The sequence below is a fragment of the Pelophylax lessonae genome (assembly GCF_965119305.1).
Source record: "Pelophylax lessonae genome assembly, chromosome: 10".
NCBI lineage: Eukaryota > Metazoa > Chordata > Amphibia > Anura > Ranidae > Pelophylax > Pelophylax lessonae.
The window spans coordinates 54,749,920-54,774,778 of record NC_138777.1 but is presented as its reverse complement, the minus strand read 5'-3'; the positions used below and the strand labels follow the sequence as shown (position 1 = coordinate 54,774,778).

The 24,859-nt window shown below is 43.1% G+C and overlaps 1 protein-coding gene across 2 annotated transcripts in view; it reads left to right on the top strand.

The window, feature by feature from the left end:
• Positions 1-24,859, top strand: part of QSER1 (glutamine and serine rich 1) — a 154,971-nt gene that overhangs the window by 94,280 nt on the left and 35,832 nt on the right. Inside the window, exons 5-10 of one of the 2 annotated variants that reach the window (XM_082270010.1) lie at positions 11,572-11,810; positions 17,063-17,179; positions 17,487-17,620; positions 20,090-20,304; positions 20,431-20,571; positions 21,627-21,724. In XM_082270010.1, the coding sequence (XP_082126136.1) occupies positions 11,572-11,810; positions 17,063-17,179; positions 17,487-17,620; positions 20,090-20,304; positions 20,431-20,571; positions 21,627-21,724 (944 nt within the window). Of the gene's footprint in view, positions 1-11,568; positions 11,811-17,062; positions 17,180-17,486; positions 17,621-20,089; positions 20,305-20,430; positions 20,572-21,626; positions 21,725-24,859 lie in introns of both variants that reach the window. The other variant, XM_082270009.1, reaches the window with a different exon arrangement.

Genomic DNA, 24,859 nt, shown 5'->3' with positions numbered 1-24,859 from the left:
ACTCAGGAGGTATGGGGGAGGAAACTGGCAGGTATGAAGTGTTGGCACCTAGAGGTGCCCTAAAGATCTCCCAGTCATAGCTAGATTTGCATGATGCAAACTCCATATACATACATATACATATATATATATATATATATATATATATATATATATATATATATATATATATAGTGTGTGTGTGTAATTTTTGAATTAGATTAACCTGTGCCCAGATAACAGATCCTCATCCCTGAATCATTATTTCACAAAAAAGAGAGAGGGATTTCACTGGTCCTAGAACCCAATGAAGTGACATGGAGGTGTGGGATTGTATTGGATCTGTTATAGTTGGTATATAGGTAAGCGACAATGTGGTAAAAACCAAGTAGACATTTTATTGCATAGGATAAAATTCATAAATACAAAAAACAAGACATGAAAAATACGTGTAGTATGATCAAATAGCAGCATACAGACATTTGGTGGTTTTGTAGTGTGGGGTGATTGCTTGTTCAATTTATTTCACAGGATAATCCTTGCTTCATCAGGAACTATTAGCAATTTTTATTCACCCAGTATTAGGCCATGATTTCAAACAAGCCTTAAAACATCATTTATAAAAGACAATACAACAACCACAGAGACAAAAAAAGAAAGAAGAAGTATAAGTATACATAATTCATTACAACAGATTTTTTCTATATATGTCACATCTTTTTCCATAATATCATGAATATGCAATGCTTACCAAACTTCACAAATGTTTTCCTTTTTTGGAATTTAATTTGACCACAAATGCCGTCTTTCACAATCGCTCCACATATCTCGAAGCCGGATACCCCCATGGGGGGGCCTTACATATACCTAGAACAGGCATGCAGAAGACTATGAGAACTCTTATTGACCAGATTAATAAACTTAGTTACTGGGTACAGACTGGTAATTAGGCTAGGTTTTGGTGAAATTCAAATCGCTTGTCAAATTGAGTTGCCATAAGTTGTCTGAAAATAAAAAATCAAATGTGAGATTGAATAGGGGGTATTGAATCAGGCATTCGAGAGAGAGGGCTCAGAAGGATGACACCAGTGTTGTGATCAATAGTAATCCAAAGAGCAGGCCAAACATTAGCTTGGTTTCTAACATTGCATGCTCTGATAATTCTCTCCCTATTTTTTTGCAGCAGTAATCAAAGTGTTTATTTTTTCAGGTTATAGTCAGGAGTTACCAGTTTCTGCACTGGTTTTTCAGGTAGCACTAAGACCTTTAAAGAGCAGTGTGATAATCCGCACAAACCACAATAATCGATACCAAAAAAGCAAAATACGGTGTGTATATTCAAGGCTGCAAGCAATCAGTGTTGACACCACCAGTGATTATAAAATAAATTAATATTGCTGTGCCAAGTGACTCAAATCCTAAATCAATCAAAATAAATAAATGACAGTGTTATTAATATAATTCATACAAATAAATAAATGTGATTATTCCCAGTATGAATATACAAAAGTGCAAATGCAAAAATAGAAAGTCCAAATGCAAAAAATGTGCAAATCTAAAATAAGTCCCAAACCCCAATGCAAAAAGTAAGATCGTGCCCCAAACCACTGCAAAAAAAGTGCTCTGTGACTGATGCTGGAATGGCAGCTCACCTCAGAGATAGACTCAGTCATACAAGCATCAGTAATAATGAAGGGATTGCCTGTTCTTTCCTCCTCGCATCTCCAACCTCCCTTGATCCAGCTTCCAGGGTGCGATGACACTCAGGAAAAGAAGGGGAGAGGAATCTAATGCTCTGTTTTCAATATTTATTGGAATAATCATAAGTTAAGCACTTACATTGGGCAGGCACTTCAGACAGTGCGGGCTGCAAACAGCTGATAACATCTACAATGCAAACCTTCCTGGGTCTGACGTACGAGTAGGCTCCTCCCCCGTACGTGTTACGTCATGTGACTTCGTAATCCAAAGAGCAGGCCAAAACATTAGCTTAGTGTCTAACATTGCATGCTCTGATAATTCTCTCCCTATTTTTTGCAGCAGTAATCAGTATTTATTTTTTTTTTTTAGGTTATAGTCAGGAGTTACCAGTTTCTGCGCTGGTTTTTCAGGTAGCACTAAAACCTTTAACCACTTCTGGACGGGAAGGCTTAGCGATTCGGCACTGCGTTAATTTAACGAACAATTGTGCGGTCGTGCGACGCTGTACCGAAATAAAATTGATGTCCTCCACCCCCCCCCCCCCGAGCTTTCTTTTGGTGCGATTTTTATTCTTTGCGCTATAAACAAAAAAAATCTACCATTCTGGAAAAGAAACAATATTTTTCACATTCTGCTATATAACATTCCCAAAAAAAATTGAAAAATCTGAATTTTTCAACATTTTAGGCCAATTTTTTATTTTCTGCTACATATTTTTGGTAAAAAATCGCAATAAGCGCATTTTTATTGGTTTGCGCAAGAGTTATCGCGTCTACAAACTACGGGAAAGATTCATGTAATTGTTGTTTTTTTTCTTTAATAGTGGCGGTGATCTACGGTTTTTAGCAGGACTGCGACTGAGACCCCTAACTGATATTTTTGACACTTTTGGGGGGGACCAGTGACATTATTACAGTAACAGTGCATATTTTTAGCACTGATTACTGTAGTAATGACACTGCCAGGGAAGGGGTTAACCTAGTGGGTGATCAAGGGGTTAAATGTGAGCCTAGGGGAGTGATTCTAGCTGTATGGGTGCGAGGCTTGTGAAATGATCACAGACCTGTGTTCCTATATAGCAGGATCACAGGAGCTCTGTGATCATTCCAGTGAGAAGAATGGTCAGCTGTGTTTACAACAGCTGCCCGTCGTCTCTCAGCGGAGAATGATCGCAGGTGTCAGGTGGCAATCGGAAGCCGCCTGCCCCATGCATCGGTGTCCCCACTGCCGAGCGGGGGCATGCCGCCGGAGGCGCGCTTACCCTCTAGCTGCAGGCACGCAACCGACGTATACCTACGTCGGTTTTACCCAGGAGGAGCTGCCTACTGCAGTATAACTGCGGCGGGCGGTCCTTAAGTGGTTAAGCTGGCCAACGATGGAATGAAGTTTGACAGGTACAGCAGGGACCAGCTGATTTTTGATCCATCATTGGCTGTTACAGCTCGACAGAAGTCAATCTAATGATCGACCTTTGAGGAATGGGCTGTTGGAAAATTTTCATTCGATCGGCTACTGCAGATAATCAGCTGCAGTGCTGATCGGTGTATTCTGATAGTGGAGGAGTCCCTACTGTCAGAATACAACAACCTATTGGGGATGATTACTTCATCCACCTTGCTTTTGTTAAAGGGGGAATCTGCCAGATTTTTTTTTTTTTTTGCTGGCGGATTGAAAAAAGTATCCAGCCTTAGACAGGAAATCTATAGTCTCTCAAAGTATCCAGCCTTAGACTGGAATCTATAGTCTCTTCAATGTTTAAACAGTAGTACAGTCATAAAAATAAAAATACAGTACCCCTGCAAGTTAATGGCGCATAATTATGACAGACTTGTGTGAAAAACTAAGTCCACCAGCAGGGTGCTGTCACCACTGACAGGGCTTCCAGCTTCACCCAATCTTCCTTCCAGATTCGCTGTCAGGAGAAGGGTACAAAAGAATTTCCAAGGCATTGGATATACCATGGAACACCTTAAAGACCATGCTCATCAAGTGGAGAAAATATGGCACAACAGTGACATTACCAAGAACTGGGCGTCCCTCCAAAATTGATGAAAAGACAAGAAGAAAAATGGTTGTGTGGTACATGTGACCACAATCTCCCATATTCTTCATATGTCTGGGCTATGGGGTAGAGTGGCAAGATGGAAGCCTTTTCTTATGAAGAAAAACATCCAAGCCTGGCAAAGTTTTGCAAAAACACATCTGAAGTCTCCCAAAAGCATGTGGGAAAATGTGGTATGGTCTGGGGAAACCAGGGTTTATCTTTTTGGCCATAATTCCAAAAGATGTTTGCCGCGAAAACACTGCACATTGCCAAAAAAACACCTTACCCACAGTGAAGCATGGTGGTGGCAGCAGCATCATGCTTTGGAGCGCTTTTTCTTCAGCTGGAACAGGGGCCTTTGTCAAGGTAGAGGGAATTATAAACAATTCCAAATATCAATCAACTTTGGCACAAAACCTTCAGGCTTCTGCTAGAAAGCTGAAAATGAAGAGGAACTTCATCTTTCAGCATGACAACGAACCAAAGCATTCATCCAAATCAACAAAGGAATGGCTTCACCAGAAGAAGATTAAAGTTTTGGAATGGTCCAGCCAGAGCCCAGACGTGAATCCGATTTTGAAAATATTTGTATGATCTGAAGAGGGCTGCTCACAGGAGATGCCCTCGCAATCTGACAGATTTGGAGTTTTTTTTTTTTTGCAAAGAAGAGTGGGCAAATATTGCCAAGTTAGTTGGCATGGCAGATGTGCCATGCTGATAGACTCCTACCCAAAAAGACTGAGTACTGTAATAAAATCAAAAGATGCTTCAACAAAGTATTAGTTTAAGGGTGTGCACACTTATGCAACCATATTATATTATATTTATTTTTATTTCCCTCCACCTAAAAGATTTCAGTTTGTTCAACTGAGTTGTACAGTTTATAGGTCACATTAAAGGTGGAAAAGGTTCTGAAATTATTTGTCTTTTTTTTTTTTTTTTTATGTCACTGAAACCTGACAATTTAACGGTTGTGTAGACTTTTTTATGTACATTGTACATGTAGGCATCGTGTATGCCATGTTTGTTTTGAAAACCTTGTCTATATTTACCATGCTATAATTCATATTCAATATGGTTTGTTACATATGCCAGCTCTTCTTTCTACTTTGCAGTGGTACACAGTAGTTACTGCTCTTACAATGCCAGCCTAATTGTCTCAACGGTTTCACTCCGCCACTGAATATGTTTAACCGGTTGCCGACTGCGCACAGTATATTTACTGCGGCAGTCAGCCCCGGCCAGGCAGAGTGACGTAGATCTACGTTGCTCGCCTGTCACTGGGTATTGAGCCAATAGCGGGCGAGCGCGCGCCCGCCTCGGCTCGTTCACGGAGGAGTGCGGGCGTGTGACCGGCGGACCTGATGTCCGCCGGTCACACTACAATCGTCGGTAGAAAGGCGGAGCGGCTAATGTAAACAAGCCGCCTGTCATTCTCCCCTGTGTAAAAATGGAGATCAGACGGTTCTACTATGTAGAACTGTTTATCTCTGTTCTTACACTAGTAGCCATGTCCCACTACAGTTAGAAACGCGCCCCTAGGACACACTTAACCCCTCCCTGTCCAATACAGTTAACCCCTTCCCTGCCAGTGTCATTTTTACAGTAAAAGTGCATATGTATAGCACTGATTACTGCAGTAATGTCACTGGTAACCCCAAAAGTGTAAAAAATGTCAGTCAAGGGTCCGATCTGTCCGCCGCAATGTCACAGTACCACAAAAAAAATCGCAGATCGCCGCCATTACTCGTTAAAAAAAAAAAAAAAAAACACCAAAAATCTTTCCCTTGGTTAGTAAACGCGATAACTTTTGCGCAAACCAATCAAAATACGCTTTTTGCGATTTTTACCAAACATATGTAGCATAAAAAATTGTCCGAAAATGTTAAAAAATTTGGATTTTTTACATTTTTTTGGGGGGGAATTTCATATAAAAAAAAGTGAAAAATATTATTTTTGCAAAATTTACGCTCTTTTTTTGGTTTATAGCGCATGATCAAAAAATCGCACAGGTGATCAAATACCACCAAAAGAAAGCTCTGTTTGTGGGAAAAAAAGGACATGAAATTTGTTTAGGTACAGCATCGCACGACCGCGCAATTGTCCGTTAAAATCACGCTTGCTGCTCAGAAAAGTACACAAGCTTCTTTGGGGCAGAATCATGTGTTTTTGGTCCCTATAGACCAGTGATGGCCAACCTTGGCACCCCAGATGTTTTGGAACTACATTTCTCATGACGCTCATGCACTGTGCAGTAGAGCATCATGGGAATGTAGTTCTAAAACATCTGGGGTGCTAAGGTTTGCCATCGCTGCTATAGACTGCAATGTGAGCGCTTGCAAAATGCACAAAGTCCTTGTCTCCACTTCTCCTAGTAACTAGCTACCCATTGGTCAAAATAAAAGAGCTTAAGCCTAAAACTTATACAATTGGCATTAAAAAAAATTTTGAAGGAGCTCAAGTGTGAACCTAACCTTGAAGAATGGGAAATGTTGAGAAAAGACACTGCCTAGTATTTCTAGAGATGGTTCTGTGCTGCAGAGACAGAGGTTGTAGGTTCAAGTGTGCCTAGGTACAAGAAGTTCATGGTCACCCTAATGCAAAAACATGGGAAATCAAGCTTGTAAAAAGTGTTTTGGCTAGAACTCCAAATGCAGACTCATTGAAATACACGTTACTGTCCTTTTTGATAGTATTGTTATCACGTTTAGAAAATGTGTAGCTCAATGTTTCGTCTTGGTTGCTGTTCCCTTTCCTGCTTTGTTCAAGAGATTAGAAAAGCTCCCTGTTATTAGGTAGTTAAACCCTGTTCAGTAGTACCACTGGAATTTTTTCGTTTGTTAGGAAACCAATGTCACTATAGGCTTTCTCAAATCAACGTTTTCCAGCCATTAAGGTCATAACCTTATATTTGGTACGACAATGATTAAAGATGTAGATTTCATCCGTTGCATAATTGTGACTAAGCATGCTAATTGTGGAATTGGTCATGGAGATATTTTCCAATTTCTCGTGATTAAGTGAGCATTAAAAGTGAATTGTTTGCCTTTGTCCTTTGTGTGTGTTGATGACGGACCTGAATAATATATTGAATCAAAAAATGAGTACTTTACAAATAACACACTGCATACGCTTTTTTGTTGATCAATGAAGACACAGGTGGCAATACTCATGAACCCTGCTGTTGGCTAGAACCTCCTAAATTAGAACAATATCATAGGATGGCCTTTACAATACATCTTAATGCAATTTTACAGGAGTAACCGTGTCATAGTAACATGGGGGTCAGTAAAAAAAAAAAAAGAAAAAAGCTGAGCTCTATGCAGTGCCAGGGGACTAACACTCCCAGAAGTGTTTTGGTTTCTGTACAAAGTTGAAACGGTGAACTCTCTTGAGCGGTGTTGGGGTCACAGGCAGTGGGAGAGGTAAGAAATTACTATCTTTATAGGTAGGACCTTATTCAGGATTTGATTTCAGCCTTAATATTGCACACTTTCATATGCAGTAATGCCTTGTATTGAGTAGTGTGTATTAATGCAACATAGTGTGAATGGGTCCTTAACCACTTCAGCTCCGGAAGGTTTTACCCCCTTAATGACAGGCCATTTTTTGCGATTCGGCACTGCGTTACTTTAACAAACAATTGCGCGGTCATGCGACGATGTACTCAAATACAATTGATGTCCTTTTTTTCCCCACAAATAGCTTTATTTTGGTGGTATTTGTTCACCTCTGCGGTTTTTAGGTTTTGGGCTATAAACAAAAAAAGAGCAACAATTTTCTTTTTTTACTTTCTGCTATAAAACATTCCCAATAAAAAAAATTTAAACTAATTTTTTTTTTATCAGTTTAGGCCAATTTGTATACTGCTACATATGTTTTGGTAAAAAATAATCCCAAAAAGCATATTTTTTTTGGTTTGCGCAAAAGTTATAGCGTTTACAAACTACGGGATAGATTTTTAAAATTTTTGTTTTTTGTTTTTATTAGTAATGGCGGTGATCAGCGTTTTTTAGCGGGACTGCGACATCGCAGAGGACAGATCGGGATTTTTGGTGACCAGTGACATTAATACTGTAATCAGTGCTAAAAAAATATGCATGGTTACTTATGTGTACCTAAATATGCTTACTAACTGTGTGTGGGAATGGTTCTGTGACGGGCACACAGAGATCCAAGTTTTAGCTTAGCTGATACTTCTGATCTCTCCCTGCCTGTCTGACAGAAGACTTGCCTGCTTTGTTTACATAAGCAGGCGGGTCTTCTGTCAGTTTATCAGGCGATCGCAGGAGGCCGGCGGCAACCGCATCGGCCCACCTCCCACTGTGTCTAAACACAGCGGTAGCGCGGCTCCGGGGGCACGCGCATGCCGCCGAGACCTCGTGCACAAAATCACGTAGTCTGCCTTTCAGGATAGAGGGGGCGGGACCTAACAGTGGCTCTGAGTCTGAATGAACACACGGAACTGCAGCTTGGCTCGGGTGACCCCCTAGCTAGGATCCGGGCTGCCCTCTGCAAAACCAACTATACAGAAGTGGTAGGTATGACATGTTTGTTTAAAAAAAAAAAAGACACTTTAAAATCACTTTAATATTTTGATTTGCACTCCTGGCCATGTGATTTGTGAAGAAGTGATAGGCAGTATGTGCTTTCCATATAAATCCTAACACCATTCTAATTATTCATGCTAGACATTGCATGAATGTGGCTGCGCTGTTATAATCACCAGTGTTTTTAGCTTAAAAAAAAAAAATGTTGCTTCATTGATTTCAAACCCCGTCACAGCCCAGTCCAGGGAAGAGTAAAATAATTTGAAACATTTGGGCTTCACTCTCCCCTTGCTGCTAAAGAAAACTGACAGACCGTAAACCTGAGGCATGTGGCCACCATCCCCTTCAATATGTGAAATACCCACCCATCACACTCAATACTATTCAGAAAAAGGATCTGTCACTTGATTTTAGCAGAGAAGCAGCAGTTCTTGGGCAGTGTATCTGTGTGGCAAACTTCCAGTTGTATAAACCAACCAAGAGCCACATCTCGTAGCTGACAGCATGAGATATTGGCTGGTACCTTAACCACAGCAATGTGCCTGAAAAGCCATCACTTGTACTCTGTCCTTCGTCATATGACAGCCAGTGCCTGCTGATAGGCTATTCAGCCCTGGGCACTGTATTGGGTTTCAGGCCATTCCAAATTTCGACAACCAGGAAAAATTTAGACACTGTCGCAAAACCATTTATTTCAACAATCTTCACGTACATTATACGGGTATGTGCATTTAACATATTTTATGCATGTTAATTACATGTTAGTGCCCCCATCTTGGATGTGATCATCAGCCTCAGCAGATTCAGAGCTGTCATTAAGTGACACTCTGACAGGGATATTGAAATAAAATTCATGGAGGTCCACTCAGAAAAAAAATGTTTCCAGCAGAGATCCGAATCACATGTTTGATGACCTGGATCCTTTACATTGCAGACACACCCACAAACCCCACAGTCCCCTTCTTATATCCGTGTTCTCAGTTCCCCCTGCACATAACAGTCCCCCCTTTACTTCAGTGTCTTCAGTCCCCACTTTCACATCAAAGTCCCCCTTACATCACAGGTTCTTCCCCTTTTACATGTTTACATTAGTCTCCTACCCTCTTTTACTTCACAGTTGCCAAACCCTGCCCCTTACGTCACAGTTCCCCCTCTGCCTCACCTCCTTGATGTCTCCTTTGCCTCTTCATAGAATTGTCCTCAGCCCTCCATTTTTTTTTTTATAGCAGTGTCCTCAAACCACCTTTATAGCAGCAGCATTTCAGTCCTAACTTACACAGAGCAGATCTAGACAGAGGGTGGGAGCTGTCCACTTCTTGTTAAGCCGCCCAGCGTCCTAGCAGCCAGCTCCTGCCCACCTTTCAGACCTTCTGCTGCTTCTGTCCTCTGCCTTGCTGTCAAAATAATAGTGCAGCAGCTCTGGAGAAAAAAGCAGGAGAGTGGATGAATATGGCCGCTAGGACAGAAAGGAGGAGGGACCTGCCTCCCAAAATGGTGGCCTGCAGTTGTCCGCATGGGAATGTCACTCTGGTCAGTCTGGATGTGGAGCTTGGTTTGTCATTTCGTAATGCCTGCTCTATGGTATTCCCCTGGCTACTACATAAAAAGGTTAGGAAGGGAGCGGAGTTGCAGGGCTGGCACAAACCGTAATTAGACACTGCCTGAAAGGGAGTCTGGAGTGTCAGTTTCCTGGCAATTTCAGAGGCACATTGCAAATCAATAAAGAAAAGTTTATGTAAGAGAAAATGATCCTAAATGCATAGCTGCATACTTGATTTTCTGTGATTTTTTACATGCAGTTTTAAGTAGGTGACAAGGTCTCTTTAACCACTTAAGCCCCGGAAGATTTTACCCCCATTCCGACCAGGGGGTATTTTGCGATTCGGCACTGCGTGACTTTAACGGACAATTGTGCGGTCGTGCGACGCTGTACCTAAACTAATTTGGCGTCCTTTTTTTCCCACAAACAGAGCTTTCTTTTGGTGGTATTTGATCACCTGTGCGATTTTTTGATCACGCGCTATAAACAAAAAAAGAGCGTCAATTTTGCAAAAATAGCAATATTTTTCACATTTTTTTATATGAAATTCCCCAAAAAAAAATATAAAAATCAAAATTTTTTTACTTTTTCGGCCAATTTGTTTTATGCTACCTATGTTTGGTAAAAAAAATCGCAAAAAGCGTATTTTGATTGGTTTGCGCAAACGTTATCGCGTTTACTAACAAAGGGAAAGATTTCTGTCATTTTTGTTGTTTTTTTTTTTTAACGTGTAATGGCGGCGATCTGCGATTTTTTTTTTTTTTTTTTGCGGTACTGCGACATTGCGGCGGACAGATCGGACCCTTGACTGACATTTTTGACACTTTTGGGGTTACCAGTGACCTTTCTACAGTAATCAGTGCTATATATATGCACTGTTACTGTAAAAATACACTGGTAGTGAAGGGGTTAACTTTGTTTGGGAGGGAGGGGCTGTGTGTATCCCTAGGGGCGTGCTTTCTACTGTGATTGGCTGGGGCTTGAGCTGTATGGACACTGAACAACGGATCTACATACTAGATCCGAGTGATCAGTATCCTAACAGCAAGGAGAATGACAGGTGGCTTGTTTACACAAGCTGCCTGACATTCTCCCTCTCCCCCGCCGATCGCCGAGTGACCGGCGGACATCGGGTCCGCCGGTCACACGCGCGGGGGGGGTCCGTGACCACGCGGGAGCGCGCCTCCGGGGGCGCGCGCTCGCTCCCTAGACCCTCACAAGCTAGTGACGTAGCCCTACGTCACTTTGCCTGTGAGGGGCTGACTGCCGACGTAGATCGGCGTTAGGCAGTCGGCAAGTGGTTAAGGGAGGTGTTCATGTGGTACTGCAGTTAATGCAGTTTGTAACTGGTTTGCTTTAAGACAGTCTAGTTCATTCCACTTTGTATAATCCACTGTGGTTTTTTTTTTTTCCTTCAAACTCCTCGGTGGCCGTAATTTATTGCTTTGAATACAGTGAAGAGGCGGAATGCCTTTGCTGACATGTATATCACAGTGTGACATGATGAGAAGGCTGTGTTGTTTAATTACTGCTGCTAAATAATTCTAATACTGGTAATAAGTTCTCTGACTTGTCAGGGGTACCCATAAATCAAGTATAATCTTTTAAATGAATCCTTCCAGGGAACCGTGCCAAGAAAATATTAGCACAAGGCAAATATCTGTTCTGGTAGAAGATGAGATTGCTCCACAGCAAGTGGAAACACATCTAAGTTAATTTCACTAATCATACTTTTTTTTTTTCCATTCAAAAAGCAGAGAAGCCAGCTTCTACAGGACAGCCGGATTCCCAACCTGTTTCCTCCCCCAAGAACACCCAAGAAATATTGAAAGAGGCCCCCAGCGAGCCAATCCCGGCCGAGCAGCTGGCTAAATCACAGGAGTCCATCGCAATTGAAGGATGCACGGATGATGAGGGCACAGAAAGCGGAGGAGAGGGTGTTTATCGGGAGAGAGACGAGTTTGTAGTGAAGATTGAAGACATAGAAATGCTCAAAGTAAGTTTTCAAAATTACATGCCATACAACTTATCCAACCACACCGGACTGAAATCATTAGATTTCAGTATCACTGTCCCTTTCAGTAAACCTGGGCCAAGAAAAATGTGGTTTGCTAATGCTGATCTCCCCTTCTGAGAATGGCCTTTTCAAGTTTGTTGGGTTAATCCATCCTTTGGCTTTTCATATTTCCTGGGGAATCTGAGAGATCTTGAAACTGAGTATTCTTCTCTATCCAACTCTGTCTCGATTCCTTGCCAGAGGTTGATGCCTACGCCAAATTTAGTGGTTTCAGTATATTTCAGCTTGAGTGTGACTAATTTGCTTATCTAAATGATTTTACACAGTCTTCTAAGGACATAAGACTTGAATAGCGTTAAAGGCAGAAGGTTTTTTTATCTTCATGCATTCTATGCATGAAGATAAAAACCTGTGTGCAGCAGCCTCCCTCAGCCCCCTAATACCTGAGGTCCATCTAGATCCAGCAATGTTGCACGAGGGACTCAGCTGTCTGGGACTCCTCATTGGCTAAGACAGCAGCGTGGCACCATTGGCTCCCGCTGCTGCCAAAGTCAGTGAGCGAATGAGGAGAGAAAGGGGGCGGTGCTGGGCCATGACTCTGTCTGAATGGACACGGGGCGCTGCGGCTTGGCTCTGGTGCCCCCATAGCAAGCTGCTTGCTGTGGGGGCACTCAACAGGAGGGGAGGGGCCAGGAGCACCAAAGAGGGACCAGAGAAGAGGAGCATCTGGGCTGCTGTGTGCAACTGCACAAATCAGATAAGTATGACATGTTTAAAAAATAAAAACTACATAACTACACTTTAGTATCACATTGAGCTGGCACATGGCTTTAAAAAAAACCTGCCCAGTGATTACATTTTAAGATGACAAATGTACAAAATGTAAATATAAAAAAAGCCTGACAGTTTATATTCACTTTTTATGCTTTTGTTTTAATGTGTTTTAATCGCTTTTAACCATCAAAGTGCTTCTGTCTGTGAAAGCACAAGGAAAGCTAAGCCAGTCTGTTTGAAAGCAAACCATGTGATATACCATATATATAATTGGCTGTTAATGTGATTACATGATCGGGAAACCTGCTAAACGTCTCCTGATTGTTAGAATGACTGGATAGCTGTTGGATGCAGCATGATCACAGAGCTAATACTACATGTGGGCTGCTAGTGCTCCCATACAACATTTTTTATCTTAAAAATGGGGAAATTTGGTGAGGAAAATCAATATAAAGATTATAGGAGTCAGATGGTTAGGAACTGCACCCAGACTTAAGTCTGTATGAAATTGTACGTCTTTTATGTTTTATTGTATTTGGGTATCCCCAATGTTCTTTGTCTTCAGTGTGTAGAACAGCAACAGAGCTAAAAGAAAAGTGAGCGATACTGCTTACTGACGATGGGAGCTGGAGGGGTGCGCCACCAGGGACCAAACAATCAATTTGTGCGGAGGGGGGGGAGGGTTGTACCTGGTGAGGGCTCCTGCCAGGGCCCCTCATGCTGCCTGGATCTGTCTTTGAGGCCTGGTCTCCCCCGAGTCCCTGTAAGCCTTGTGGTGCTGCGCAGGTCCGCCATTTTGTTGTAGCCTGTGTTTGTATATAATGTGGCCATGTTTGTTTAGTCTTGCGGCCATTTTTTTGTGATATGCCATTGGACATAGCAGCGGCCACGACAGTGGAGACCTGTGGGCGGCGATTTCGGTGGTGGGAGCCCTCCTCCATCCCCTGGTGCTGACTCCTGGATCATTTTACTTCCTGATCGCCGCCAATTATCCTGGTTTCTGTGGGTGGTGAGTCTGGTGGGGTCCTCTCCCTCTCTGCTGAGTTTCGCTTGGTGCTTTGTGCCTGGCGACCTGGTGGGGCTGCCAGCATGGTGGGGAATGTCCCTTAGCAGCGTGTTCCACTTTTTGTTGGGTCCCCCTTGTGACTCATGGAGTCTTTGGAGAACATTTGCCCACCTGATCCCCTCTCAGGCTGTGGGGCCCTCCGGGTCCCAACCATCCATCCATTCACTGACGGCGGTCCTGGAGTCCCTAGTGTCCCAGGTGGAGGTGGCTTGCGGGCGACTGGCTAGCAAAAAGCGCCCCCTGCCTCATCTGTCTCAGATCCTGAATGTAAATCGGCCACCGCGGGCGTGGGTCACCCTGCTGGCTCTGCAACCATACGCCCGGAATCCTCTTGATGGTGAGGATCATTCCTCCAGGTCCGCGATCACGCACAAAAAGGCGCTGGTTTTGTATCTGTGAGATCCTGAAGATAAAGGATGCAGCTGAAGCTGCGACGGAGGCGCAGGTGCTCTTTGGCACTCTCACAAGCAATCCACAGCGGCAAAGGGGTTTCCTTTCCCTGCCTATTTTGACAGAATTGTAGCTAAATAGTGGGGATGACCAAGGCGTCCCTGTGGGGTCTCTAAGCGCTTTACCAGGCGTTACCCTTATGTGGAGTCCCTACTTAAGAAGTGGACTGTGCCACCAGTGGTGGACCCTCCGGTTTCCGGATTAAACAAGGCAACCATGATTCTGGTGGAAGAGTCCCCGGCCTTTAAGGATCCGGCTGACCGGAAGGCGGAGGTTGTGGCCTGCATTGTATACACCTTAGCTGGTTCAGCAATGAGGCCGGTATTACCATTGCCCTAGTGTCGCAAACTCTGACTAAGTGGGCTATGCCCCTATGCTGTGACCTGGAGGGAGAACAGCTCCCTCCTGCCTTTGCTAAACTGGCAGACCAGCTGGTTCAGGGGCGGCAGTTTATCTGTGATGCCTCTTTGGATGCGGCTTCACTGATAACTCACCTCTGTTTTGGCAGTAGTCCTTTGGTGTGTTTTTTGGGCTCAATTGCTGGTCTGCGAAAAAAAAAAAAAAAAAACCTCGACTGATCTTCCTTTTTCAAGGAGATCCTGTTTCGAGCTACCATGGATAACGACATTAAAGGTTTCACGGGGGGAGAGAGTGCTTTTCTTCCGCAGGCTGCAAAGGTCAAGGAACCTTGACTTAGACATGGGCCTTTCTTAGCTCATACGTTTTCTTCTTCCCTCAGGGTCGACTGACAAGGGCTCGAGGCCTTTCAGGGCCTCTTCTGGAGGTTCCAAACAAACCTGATCTGGCAAACAAAGATCGGGCTTCTCCAGACCCAGGTACAAGGCTCCTTCTGCACGAAGGTGCGCCCTCACCTGTATCGGGGGTGGAGGGAGGCCTCGCTGGTTTATGGGCCAGTGGAATTCCCGGGCGCAAGACAAGTGGGTCCACATAGTAATTTGGTCCAGCTAAAAGATCATTTCGCTCTTGTATTCCGGCAAGATTTTTTCCTTTTAACTTGCTCCTGTCCCCAGACCGCTTACAGGACATGTTTACGGCGATACAAGACCTGTTCCTTCAAGGGGTTATTGTCCTGGTTCCAACCTCGGAAGGTTTTCAGGGTTTTTACTCAATTCTGTTCAGATTTCCCAGGAGGGAAAGCAAAGTGCATCCAATCTTGGACCTCAAGGCGCTAAACTGCTTTGTGCAAGTACAGAAGTTCAGAATGGACTCCATTGGAACAGTGGAGGCATCCCTGCGTCAGGTGGATTTATTCACCTCTATCGATATCAAGGATGCCTACCTTCACATTCCAATATGTGCCAGTCACCAGCGTTTTATCTGCTTTGCTTTGGAAGAGGAGCATTATCAGTTTGTGGAATTACCCTATGGTCTCGCATCTGCTTCTCGGGTCTAAACAAAAGTGTTAGCCCGATGCTAGCTTTGCTACGCCAATGGGGGATCACAGTACTGGGCTACTTGGACAATCTCCTTCTGCGATCGCAGACTGGAGATCGCAATACAAACTCAGCGGGAGTTCGGCTGGATTGTGAATTTTCAGAAGTCTACCCTGGTTCCGTTCACAAAGCTGGACTGGACTATCTGAGCCTTACTCTGGACTCGGCCTTAGCTAGAGTGCTCCTTCCTCTTGACAAACTCCAGAAATTACAGGCTGCAATTCGCCTCTTGCTTTCCAGCAAATGAACATCCTTCGGGCCTGATGGTTTCTACCTTCGAGGTGGTTCCGTTTGCGCAGTTCCATACGAGGTCCCTGCAAATGGAAATTCTGACCAAATGGGAAAAGACTCCAGTCTCTGGACAATCTGATCCGGCTGAATAGGGGCAGGAAGGAGTCCCTGATATGGTGGCTTTGTGCTTTGGCTGGTAAATTCCTTCCTTCCTCTTGTATTGGACATTTGTAAATACGGATGCCAGCCTGTCCGGCTGGGGAGGCATCCATGTCAAGCATTCTGCTCAGGGGATCTGGACGCTTCCAGCATCCAGACTTCGGATTATTTTCTTGGAAAAGAGCAATCAGACTGTGCCTGGATCATTGGATGGATCGTCTTCAGGGTTGTCCAGTGCACATTCAATCGGACAGTGCCACAGCCCTTGCTATGGCAATCGCCAAGGGATTACCAGAAGTGTCCTGGTGGCTCTGGAGGTAGCCGGCATTCTAAGCTGAGCAGTAGGGTTTGTTCCAGCCCTCTCTGCCGTACACATTCCCGGGTAGGAAAACTGGCAGGCAGATTACTTCAGTCGGCAGGCGTTGGAACACGGGGAGTGGTCCCTTTATCCGTATGCGTTTTCATTAGCTGTGTCTGGCGGGGAACCCCTGAGGTGGATCTGTTGGTGTCTCGGCGCCACAGAAAGGTGCAGAGGTTTGTGGCTCGGTCAAGGGATCCTATGGCGGATGCCACAGACTTATGCCCCATACACACGTGCAGATTATCTGCAGACTTTTGTCTGCAGACTTACCAAAACCATATAATATGAGGTCAAACCTAAACACTTTCAATTTGTATGCAATCCGGCAGGCCCTTGCACTACATAGAAAAGGTAAGTCTGCAGACAAAAGTCTGCAGATAATCTGCACGTGTGTACGGGGCATTACTGTCATGATCATTGACAGACAAAACTGAGTGGCCATAGCAGAGAGTGGGAGTATACCCCCTGGCACTCCCCATCCATGGGTGTAGACAAAATTATTTTCTGCCCAGTGTCCGACTCCGGCTGGATAACCCAATGGTTATTGGTTATCAGGAACTGTGTCCGTCAATGAGCATCAGAGAAATCAATTTTACCGTAAGTCAAAAATCCAATTTCTTTCATGTCCACACTACTTAATGAGATGGGTTAGACCACAGCAAAATTTCAAATGAATACTTATTAGGCTAAATGTTGGAGCTGTATATCTCATCTCTCCTCTTTCTGTGATATTCAGGAAGCATTGCTTACCGGCAAGGAACCTCCGGCTATTTGGAAAGTCCAAAAGGCCCTGCTCCAAAAATTTATCCCTGAAATTCGAGAAGAACAGAGGACCTTCGCTGCCACTAACAGTGTAAGTTTTATGTCTAGTACAGATGGGTGCCCTCGTAGCTCTCCAGCTGTCATGTGTTACTTGATTTTATCCAATCTTTATCTGCACCTTTCTTAACCTAATTATATTACACTATTTTCTTGTTTTCCATAACCAATTTGTATTGATTATATAGACTGTCAAAGTGAATACAGATATTTGTAATCAATCAAATTAAATTACACAGAAAAAAAAACAACATAGCTGTGCTGAACAGTTGAATTGTTTTCTAGTGATTTTTTTTTTATAAACTGCTTTACTTGTGTTTCTTTGTTTCTCCATTATGTAGTACCTTGGTTACTTTGGAGATGCCAAAACAAAATATAAGAGAGTATATGTTAAGTTTGTGGAGAATGCAAACAAAAAAGAGTATGTGAGAGTGTGCTCCCGAAAACCCAAAGCAAAGGCAACACCCGCTCCAAGGTATATGTACTTTCTCTTCATGCCTTTACATATGATGAATAATATGGTCACTACATTCTCTTTCAGGACTGTCATTTTTTTTTTCAACATGAAAATGCGTACTTCAATGTGTATTTTAAATAAACTCTGGAAACACCATTATATGCTGAACAGGAATTGTGGGAAGGGTTGACCTCTAGTTCATCCACTTCTCTAGGCACGCTGTAGCCTCAGTATGGATATTTGAGAGTACAAAGGAGGTTGCCCAGAAGCATGTTGAACAATCTTGCATATGATTGGAAGAGTAATAAATTAAAGCTTAATAGGAAGTTGAATGGTCTTCACTGACTTCAGTGCAGTGCTCCTTCCACTGCATTAGCCGGACACAGATTTTTTTTTTTTTTATGTTGCTGGGGGTTGTACTTTTATAAAGGCTGCACATTTTTATAAATTCTGGCCTTCAGATGTAGAGAATAAAATGTAGAGGGTGACCCAAAAGGAAGGGGGCAGCTAAAACTGGAGCATGCAAAATCTGGTGCTGTTCTGCATAGAAACTAATCAGCTTTCAGGTTTAATTGTCAAAACTTTAATTGAACAAGCTGAAGTTAGAAGCTTAGTGGCTACCATGCACAACTGCACCAGAGTCTGAGTGCACCAGTTTTAGTAAATCTCTCCCAAAATGTCATGAATTGCAAAATGTCATGAATTGCCCAGATTTATATAGTAATCTGTTTATAAGGTAATTTATGTATTTTAAGAATCAAGAATATGCCTTTGCGAAGTGTGGCCTAGTTATTGTATCAATTTTCATCTAAATATAGGACTTCAGCCAACAAAGAATTTAAAGAGGTTGTAAACTCGTTCAGAAATTTTTTTTTTTTTTTTTTACAACCTGCAAGAGAAAGACATAATGAGCTAGTATGCATCGCATACTAGCTCATTATGAAATACTTACCTTAGAACGAGCCCCCGCCGTGCCGCTCTCTTACCTGTATGATGGGCGACATGTTCAGTCGCCCGTCTTCCGGGATCGCGGCATCCGGCCATCTGATTGGCCGGAGCCGCGGTGACGTCACTCCCGCGCACGCGCGCGGGAGCCGACGGTCACGGCACGGGGCTCTGAAGGAACGGCACGATCAGCCGTTCCTTCAGAGCGCATGCGCCAGTGACGTCACTGGCTGCATTAAAGGTAAATATCTCCTAAACCGTACATGTTTAGGAGATATTTACAGTACCTATAGGTAAGCCTTATCATAGGCTTACCTATAGGTACAACTTCCTGAGGAGGGTTTACTTCCTCTTTAAAGCTGAACTGTAGGCAAATGGCTTAATACACAGATGAAATACCCATGAAATAGCTTGTTTTATGTGCCCCTCAAAAAAAATAGATTTCGGTCATTGCCATTGCTGTCCTGAGATTTGTACAGCCCATTAACACAAATAGGTGGCACCACTTTCTCTTACTTTAACTGTAGCAAGGAATACAGGGGTTGATTTACTAAAACTGAAGATTGCAAAATCTGGTGCAGCTGTGTTGGGTAGCCGATTTGGCTTCTAACTTTAGCTTATTCAATTAAGCTTTGACAAAAAAAACCTAGAAGTATCTCTGCAGAACTGCACCAGATTTTGCACACTCCAGCTTTAGTAAATAAACCCCACAGTCCTCTCTTCCAGTGAAAGAGTAGTAGCAGACTGAGGAGTTCACCCTGCTTCTCACTTTACTGCCTGCTGCTAATCGGCCTGTTCCTTCATGGTACGTTTGCACATAACACACCTGATTGGCTCCAAATCCTTCCCCTCCTCTAGGTACTTGGGCTGCTTTAAGAAAAATACATTGAATGATTTGTTAATGAATACGAAGCTGCATTAGTGTATTTTTATCTGCCAGATTTCGGCTTTTAGATATTCAATGATTATTGACAATGAACTGCTGTTAAGAAATCAGACTTTATTTACCGTATATACTCGAGTATAAGCCGACTTTTTCAGCATGGGTTTTTTTTATGCTGAAAAAGCCCTCCTCGGCTCATACTCGAGTCACACCCTCACTTACCTTTTAAAAATGGCCCCTGCATTTCCTCATGCAGTGCTGCGGGCATGGTACAGGACATTCTCCTGTACCATGCTCGCAGCACTGCATCACCTGTGCCATCTCCTGTACCATGCCCACAGCCCTGTATCTCCCATACCATGCCCGCAGCCCCTGTTTTGTGTCTCATGGTGGTCCAGTTGGGTCCAGTAGCTGCTGCATTTCCCACCCTAGGCTTTTTCTCGAGTCTATACGTTTTTCCATTTTTTTGTGGTAAAATTAGGTGCCTCGGCTTATATTCGGGTCGGCTTATACTTGAGTATATGCAGTATATGCTGACATATTCCTGTGTGCTTTTCCGGAGTACCAAACTGTGGCCTAGAAGAAGCTGGCTCTGAATATAGGTGGACATTTTGAATAATGTAGATATAGTAACGTTTCTTTTGGTAATTTTTCTGCAGTCGAACGTCTCACAGTAAGGTCAGCGCAGCCAACAAAGCGGCAACAGAAACGCCTCCACCGAAAACCACGCCTCCAAAAGTTGTGACTGCGAAACCAAAAGCCAAACAGCCAAAGACAAAGGCTGAACCGCCACCAAAGAAGAGAAAGCAGTGGAAGGAGGAGTTCTCCTCCTCACAGTCTGATTCCTCTCCAGACATGCAGAGTGATGAAGAAGGTAGGGAGCTGGGCACCTCTTTCAGTGAATATATTATGTTCTGTACAAGTCTGAGTGGTGCTGTGTACTTCATTAAATCTCTAAAATTGTTTCCTAGCATTGACTTCTATTCACTTTGTGTTCCAGAGTTTGAGCCTCCACCACCTCCAATCGTAACTCGATTTTTGAACACAAGAGCAATGAAGGAAACATTCAAGGGATACATTGAGCTGCTTGTTGGTGTTGCGCTAGATGCAGACACAATCCAGAATCTGGAAAAAGTCAATGGTATGACATGCATTCTGTTTTATGCTTGCATTGAGGCTATGGGAGATAAAGGTGTAATATTTCTAACCTAAAATTTGAGAAGTAAAGAATTGGGTTTGTGGTTAGTAGGGAACACGCTTGAATAAGTGATAATTCGACTCTTAACAAATGTTATAATTGCACATCTCCACTAATCAAGGAAATCTTTATTCTTTCCCTGTGACAAAGTCAGTTGTAAGCCCACCCCAGAGACTGCCTGGTCTCCTGATAAAACTTTTTCGTCTGCATTTAAATTTCATGTAACAAAGCATAAAGGGTTTTTTTTTTTGTTTTTTTTTTTGTTTTTTAGTTTCTTTCATCTGTACTTCAAAATTACCTGTCTAACCTTGTTTGCCCTGCAGTTAGGATATGCATGATAGCTTTCATTTAACTTTGAGATGCCTCCATTCCTCCTTCCAGTCGAGAGCTGCTTTAGGGTATTCAGATTTAATGCAGTCAAAGATTGTCTGAGCGCTCTGTCCAGCTACCGATAGGCCCTACTGAGTATATTCCCCTAAATGGTGATGCCACCATCCATATTATTATTGATACATTTACTATTGACTCAGAAGTGAGCCCACACGGGGGGCCCCCATAGAAAGAGGCTTTCCATGAGAGTACCTGATAAAGAGGAGGAGCCTGGAGCAGAAGAGGAGGATCGGGGCTGCTCTCAGCAAAACCACTTCACAGAGCAGGTAAGTATAACATGTATGTTTAAAAAAAAAAAACCCGTATACAACTATAAGTACTGTATATTTTCACATGTTAACAGCGTGAATATACATAGGTTTGTTGCAGTTTGGGTTGAATTTGAGTTCTTAAACATAGCTCGGAAGTGTTGAGGTTAAAATTGATGACAGCCACCATGTTGTTTCAACTGACAGTTGGTTTATCGTAGCACAGAGACGATAAATGTGCTTGCTAGCGCAGCATGGCGAGATTTTTACTTTCAGCATCTGCTTGTAGAATTGTAGATTTGCCCATCCTAACTGTAATGCATCAATATAGTTATTCTGCATTGCTGTTTTTGCTTTTAGATGAAGTGCATCTTCCACATATGAGAAAGATAGAAGGAATGCTAACTGAACACAGGAGAAGACTGCTTACAAAGCTGCAGCTGGAGCAGCCAATGAAGGTACGGGTAATGCATATTATATCATACACTAATGTAGAATAGCATAAGTCCTGTTGATACTTTACAGCAGCCGTATTCAACCATGGCTCCATGGATCCCTAGAGTTCCTTCAGAAATTGCTGCGGTTCCTTGAGCTGTGGCTGATTGACCTTTCGTCTGTTGGTGCCTGCATAAACCAGGTTCTTACTCCACTTGAAAGAACCAATGGCAAAACATGATCCTTTAAACGGTTTGGAAGATGGAATCCTTCCCCCATACCTTCAGTGGTAATTAGCCTTCTTTCCACTGACTCCCAATTAATTTTAGCAGGGGTTCCCTTAGTCCTGAAAATTATTTCACGGGTTCCTCTGGGGTAAAAGGGTTGAGAGAGGTTGCTCTAGAGAATAGCCTGTGTTTTTTTTTTTTTTCTTCTTTTAGCAATGCATTTTAATATATATCAATGAAATGTACGCTGATATGGCTTGGGAATTGGCTGTATAGAATATAATTCCTGTCTTGGGAGCTGCAAACTGAAACAAGTTTTTGTGCCGCTGGTGCCCTTTTTTTCTGCGTTCAGCTTCCAGGACATAAGCAGCAATTCGTGTCTAAAGGGAAACTGGACGAAGCCTTATAATATAGACCATCTCTGCCTTCCATAAGACTCCCTAATCAGCATGGGGTTGGCCACCAGAGTGACAGTAGGGCTGCTGCTCTCAACTATAGGGCAGCCCAGGATGGCCATCATAGAGTTTTCTGATGACCTAAAAATGCGAGGCCTTGTATCTTCAAGAGGTGGTGACCTCTCACTTCCAACATACCTCCGCTCTCAATGGAGACACACAGATTACAGCAACATTTGTGGTTATTCTTTGGTCTGAAATAGGACTGTTATTTATGCCCTTGTTTATACTGGAATTAAAGGGTCCTTGACACTTGTATAGTCCCTGTTGGATGTCAGTTGATTATGGCATGCTTCCTTGATGCACCAATGATTGTAGAGTCCAAGAAGGTTTTAAAAAATGTTTTATTTGGGTAGGATGAGATGAAACAATCAATGCATTTCAAAGGCTCTGCTATTTTCCTTTCCCTTCATCAGGGCTTGTAAGTTATTTGAACTAGAATTTAATGGGAAACTGATCTCTTATAATGTTGTTTTTACATTTATACATTCTTTAGCTAGTGATTCAGCATAGTATGGTGGCAGCTTTTGATAAGGTTAGTTACCACTGCACTTGTGCCAATGCAATGACCTCAATGCTTTCTGAGTATCTGATCTTAAATAAATATAGGTTCAAGAAATTCTTAAGCCCGGTACACAAGAAAATCGGAAGTAAAATTTCGTCCTACGAACGATCTGCCAATTTTCAGATTCTTAGTATGGTGTTTTCGACAGCCGTTTCCGAATTGTCGGAGGACAAAAACTGGTGCACGCTATAAAAATTTTTATCGTACATGAACACAACGCCTGATTTTCGTTTCATTAGTACAGTTTTTCCAGAAAAAAAATCGTAAGAGCAAACTGCATATGCTCAGGAAACGAAAATACATACAAAACAATTAAACCCATGACATCACTTCTGAAGTTAAATTTTTCAGCACGCAGGTGGCCCCTTCGACACGCAGGAGAAAGGACATTTTGATTATCTGGGGGTTCCAAGAAGACGTGGTCGGGTAAGCCGAGAACAGGCCCCTCCAGATCTGCAGACAAATCTCCATCTGCATGAAGGGACACCCTCTCCTGTATCTGGGGTGGGGGGATGTCTTTGTTTTCTGTCCGGAACCAGGGACCCCCTTGAATCAGGACAAATGGGCCCACAAGCTGCACCGATCGGGTTACAAGATCGAATCCAGATCCCGACCGTCGGACAGATTCTTCCCGTCCAATCTATGCCTATCTTCAGATCGGTTAAGGCATCTACGAGGCTGTACAAGATCTGCTGTCGCAAAGGGTGATTGTGCTGGTTCTCTCGCGGGAACGCTTTCAAGGGTTTTATTCAAACCCGTTTACTGTTCCCAGGAAATAAGGGAAAGTGCGTCCAATTCTGGACATCAAGGCTGCGAATCGCTTTGTGCGGATACAGTGGTCTCGAAAGGAGTCCATTCGCATGGTAGTGGCGTTCCTACACCAAGGGGACTTTTTGGCTTCTTTCGATATAGAGGACGCATATCTGCACTTCCCTATTTACGCTGGACACCAGTGTTTTCTTCGCTTCCCTGTAGGAGAGGAACATTTATCAATGTACTTGGAAAGCTGCATGTCCAGGGGACCTGGACTCTGAAAGAGTCCAGACTTCCGATCAATATTCTGGAACTCAATATTCTGGAACTCAAGAGTGATAAAACTTTGCTTGAGTCACTGGACAAATCGTCTGCAGGGTTGTCCAGTTTGGATTCAATCAGACTATACCATGGCCGTGATTTACGTCAATCATCAAGGGGGCACCAAGAGTGTCGTGGCGGCCCGGGAGGAGGCCGAGATCTTAATATGGGCAAAAAATTTTGTTCCAGCCCTCTCAGCTGTGCATATACCCGGAGTGGAGAACTGGCAGGTGGATTACTTGAGTCATAAATATATAAGTTGCGCTAAATTGAAAAATATTATAACGAAAAATATTCAACAAAAAATCAGAAGTGATGGTGTTAACCATAAACTAAGTGGTGTAAACCATGTATAGTGTCCAAATTGTCCAAATATTCAAAAGATAGATCCAGGATCTAATCCAATGTGAGATATAGGCCACCAGGTGTACAATCTCCTTACCGAATGCAGGTAAAAGATTCGCCCAAATGACAAAAATGGTTCCAATCCAGCAACCTCAAAGTGACTCCAACTTGTAAGATGCCTCAGTGATGTGTCAAATACATGTAAAGAGAAAGGCTTCCATAGACTAATACTGTTTGTATCATTACACAATAACATCACCCGAAGTGCATGCCACCACCAAAGCTTGCCAAATATGTAGTGATAAAGTGAAAGGAAATGACAACACCCTTAGATGCAATCTGCTTACCAGATGACAGATGTACAGCATGCATTCAGAAAGAGATTGACCTGAATAACCACCAAGATAAAGGTAAGGACTATCACCGATATCACCGCCGCTTACCAGACACTGATAGTGAATGAGCCAATGGTTAATCTCATACAGGTGTCTT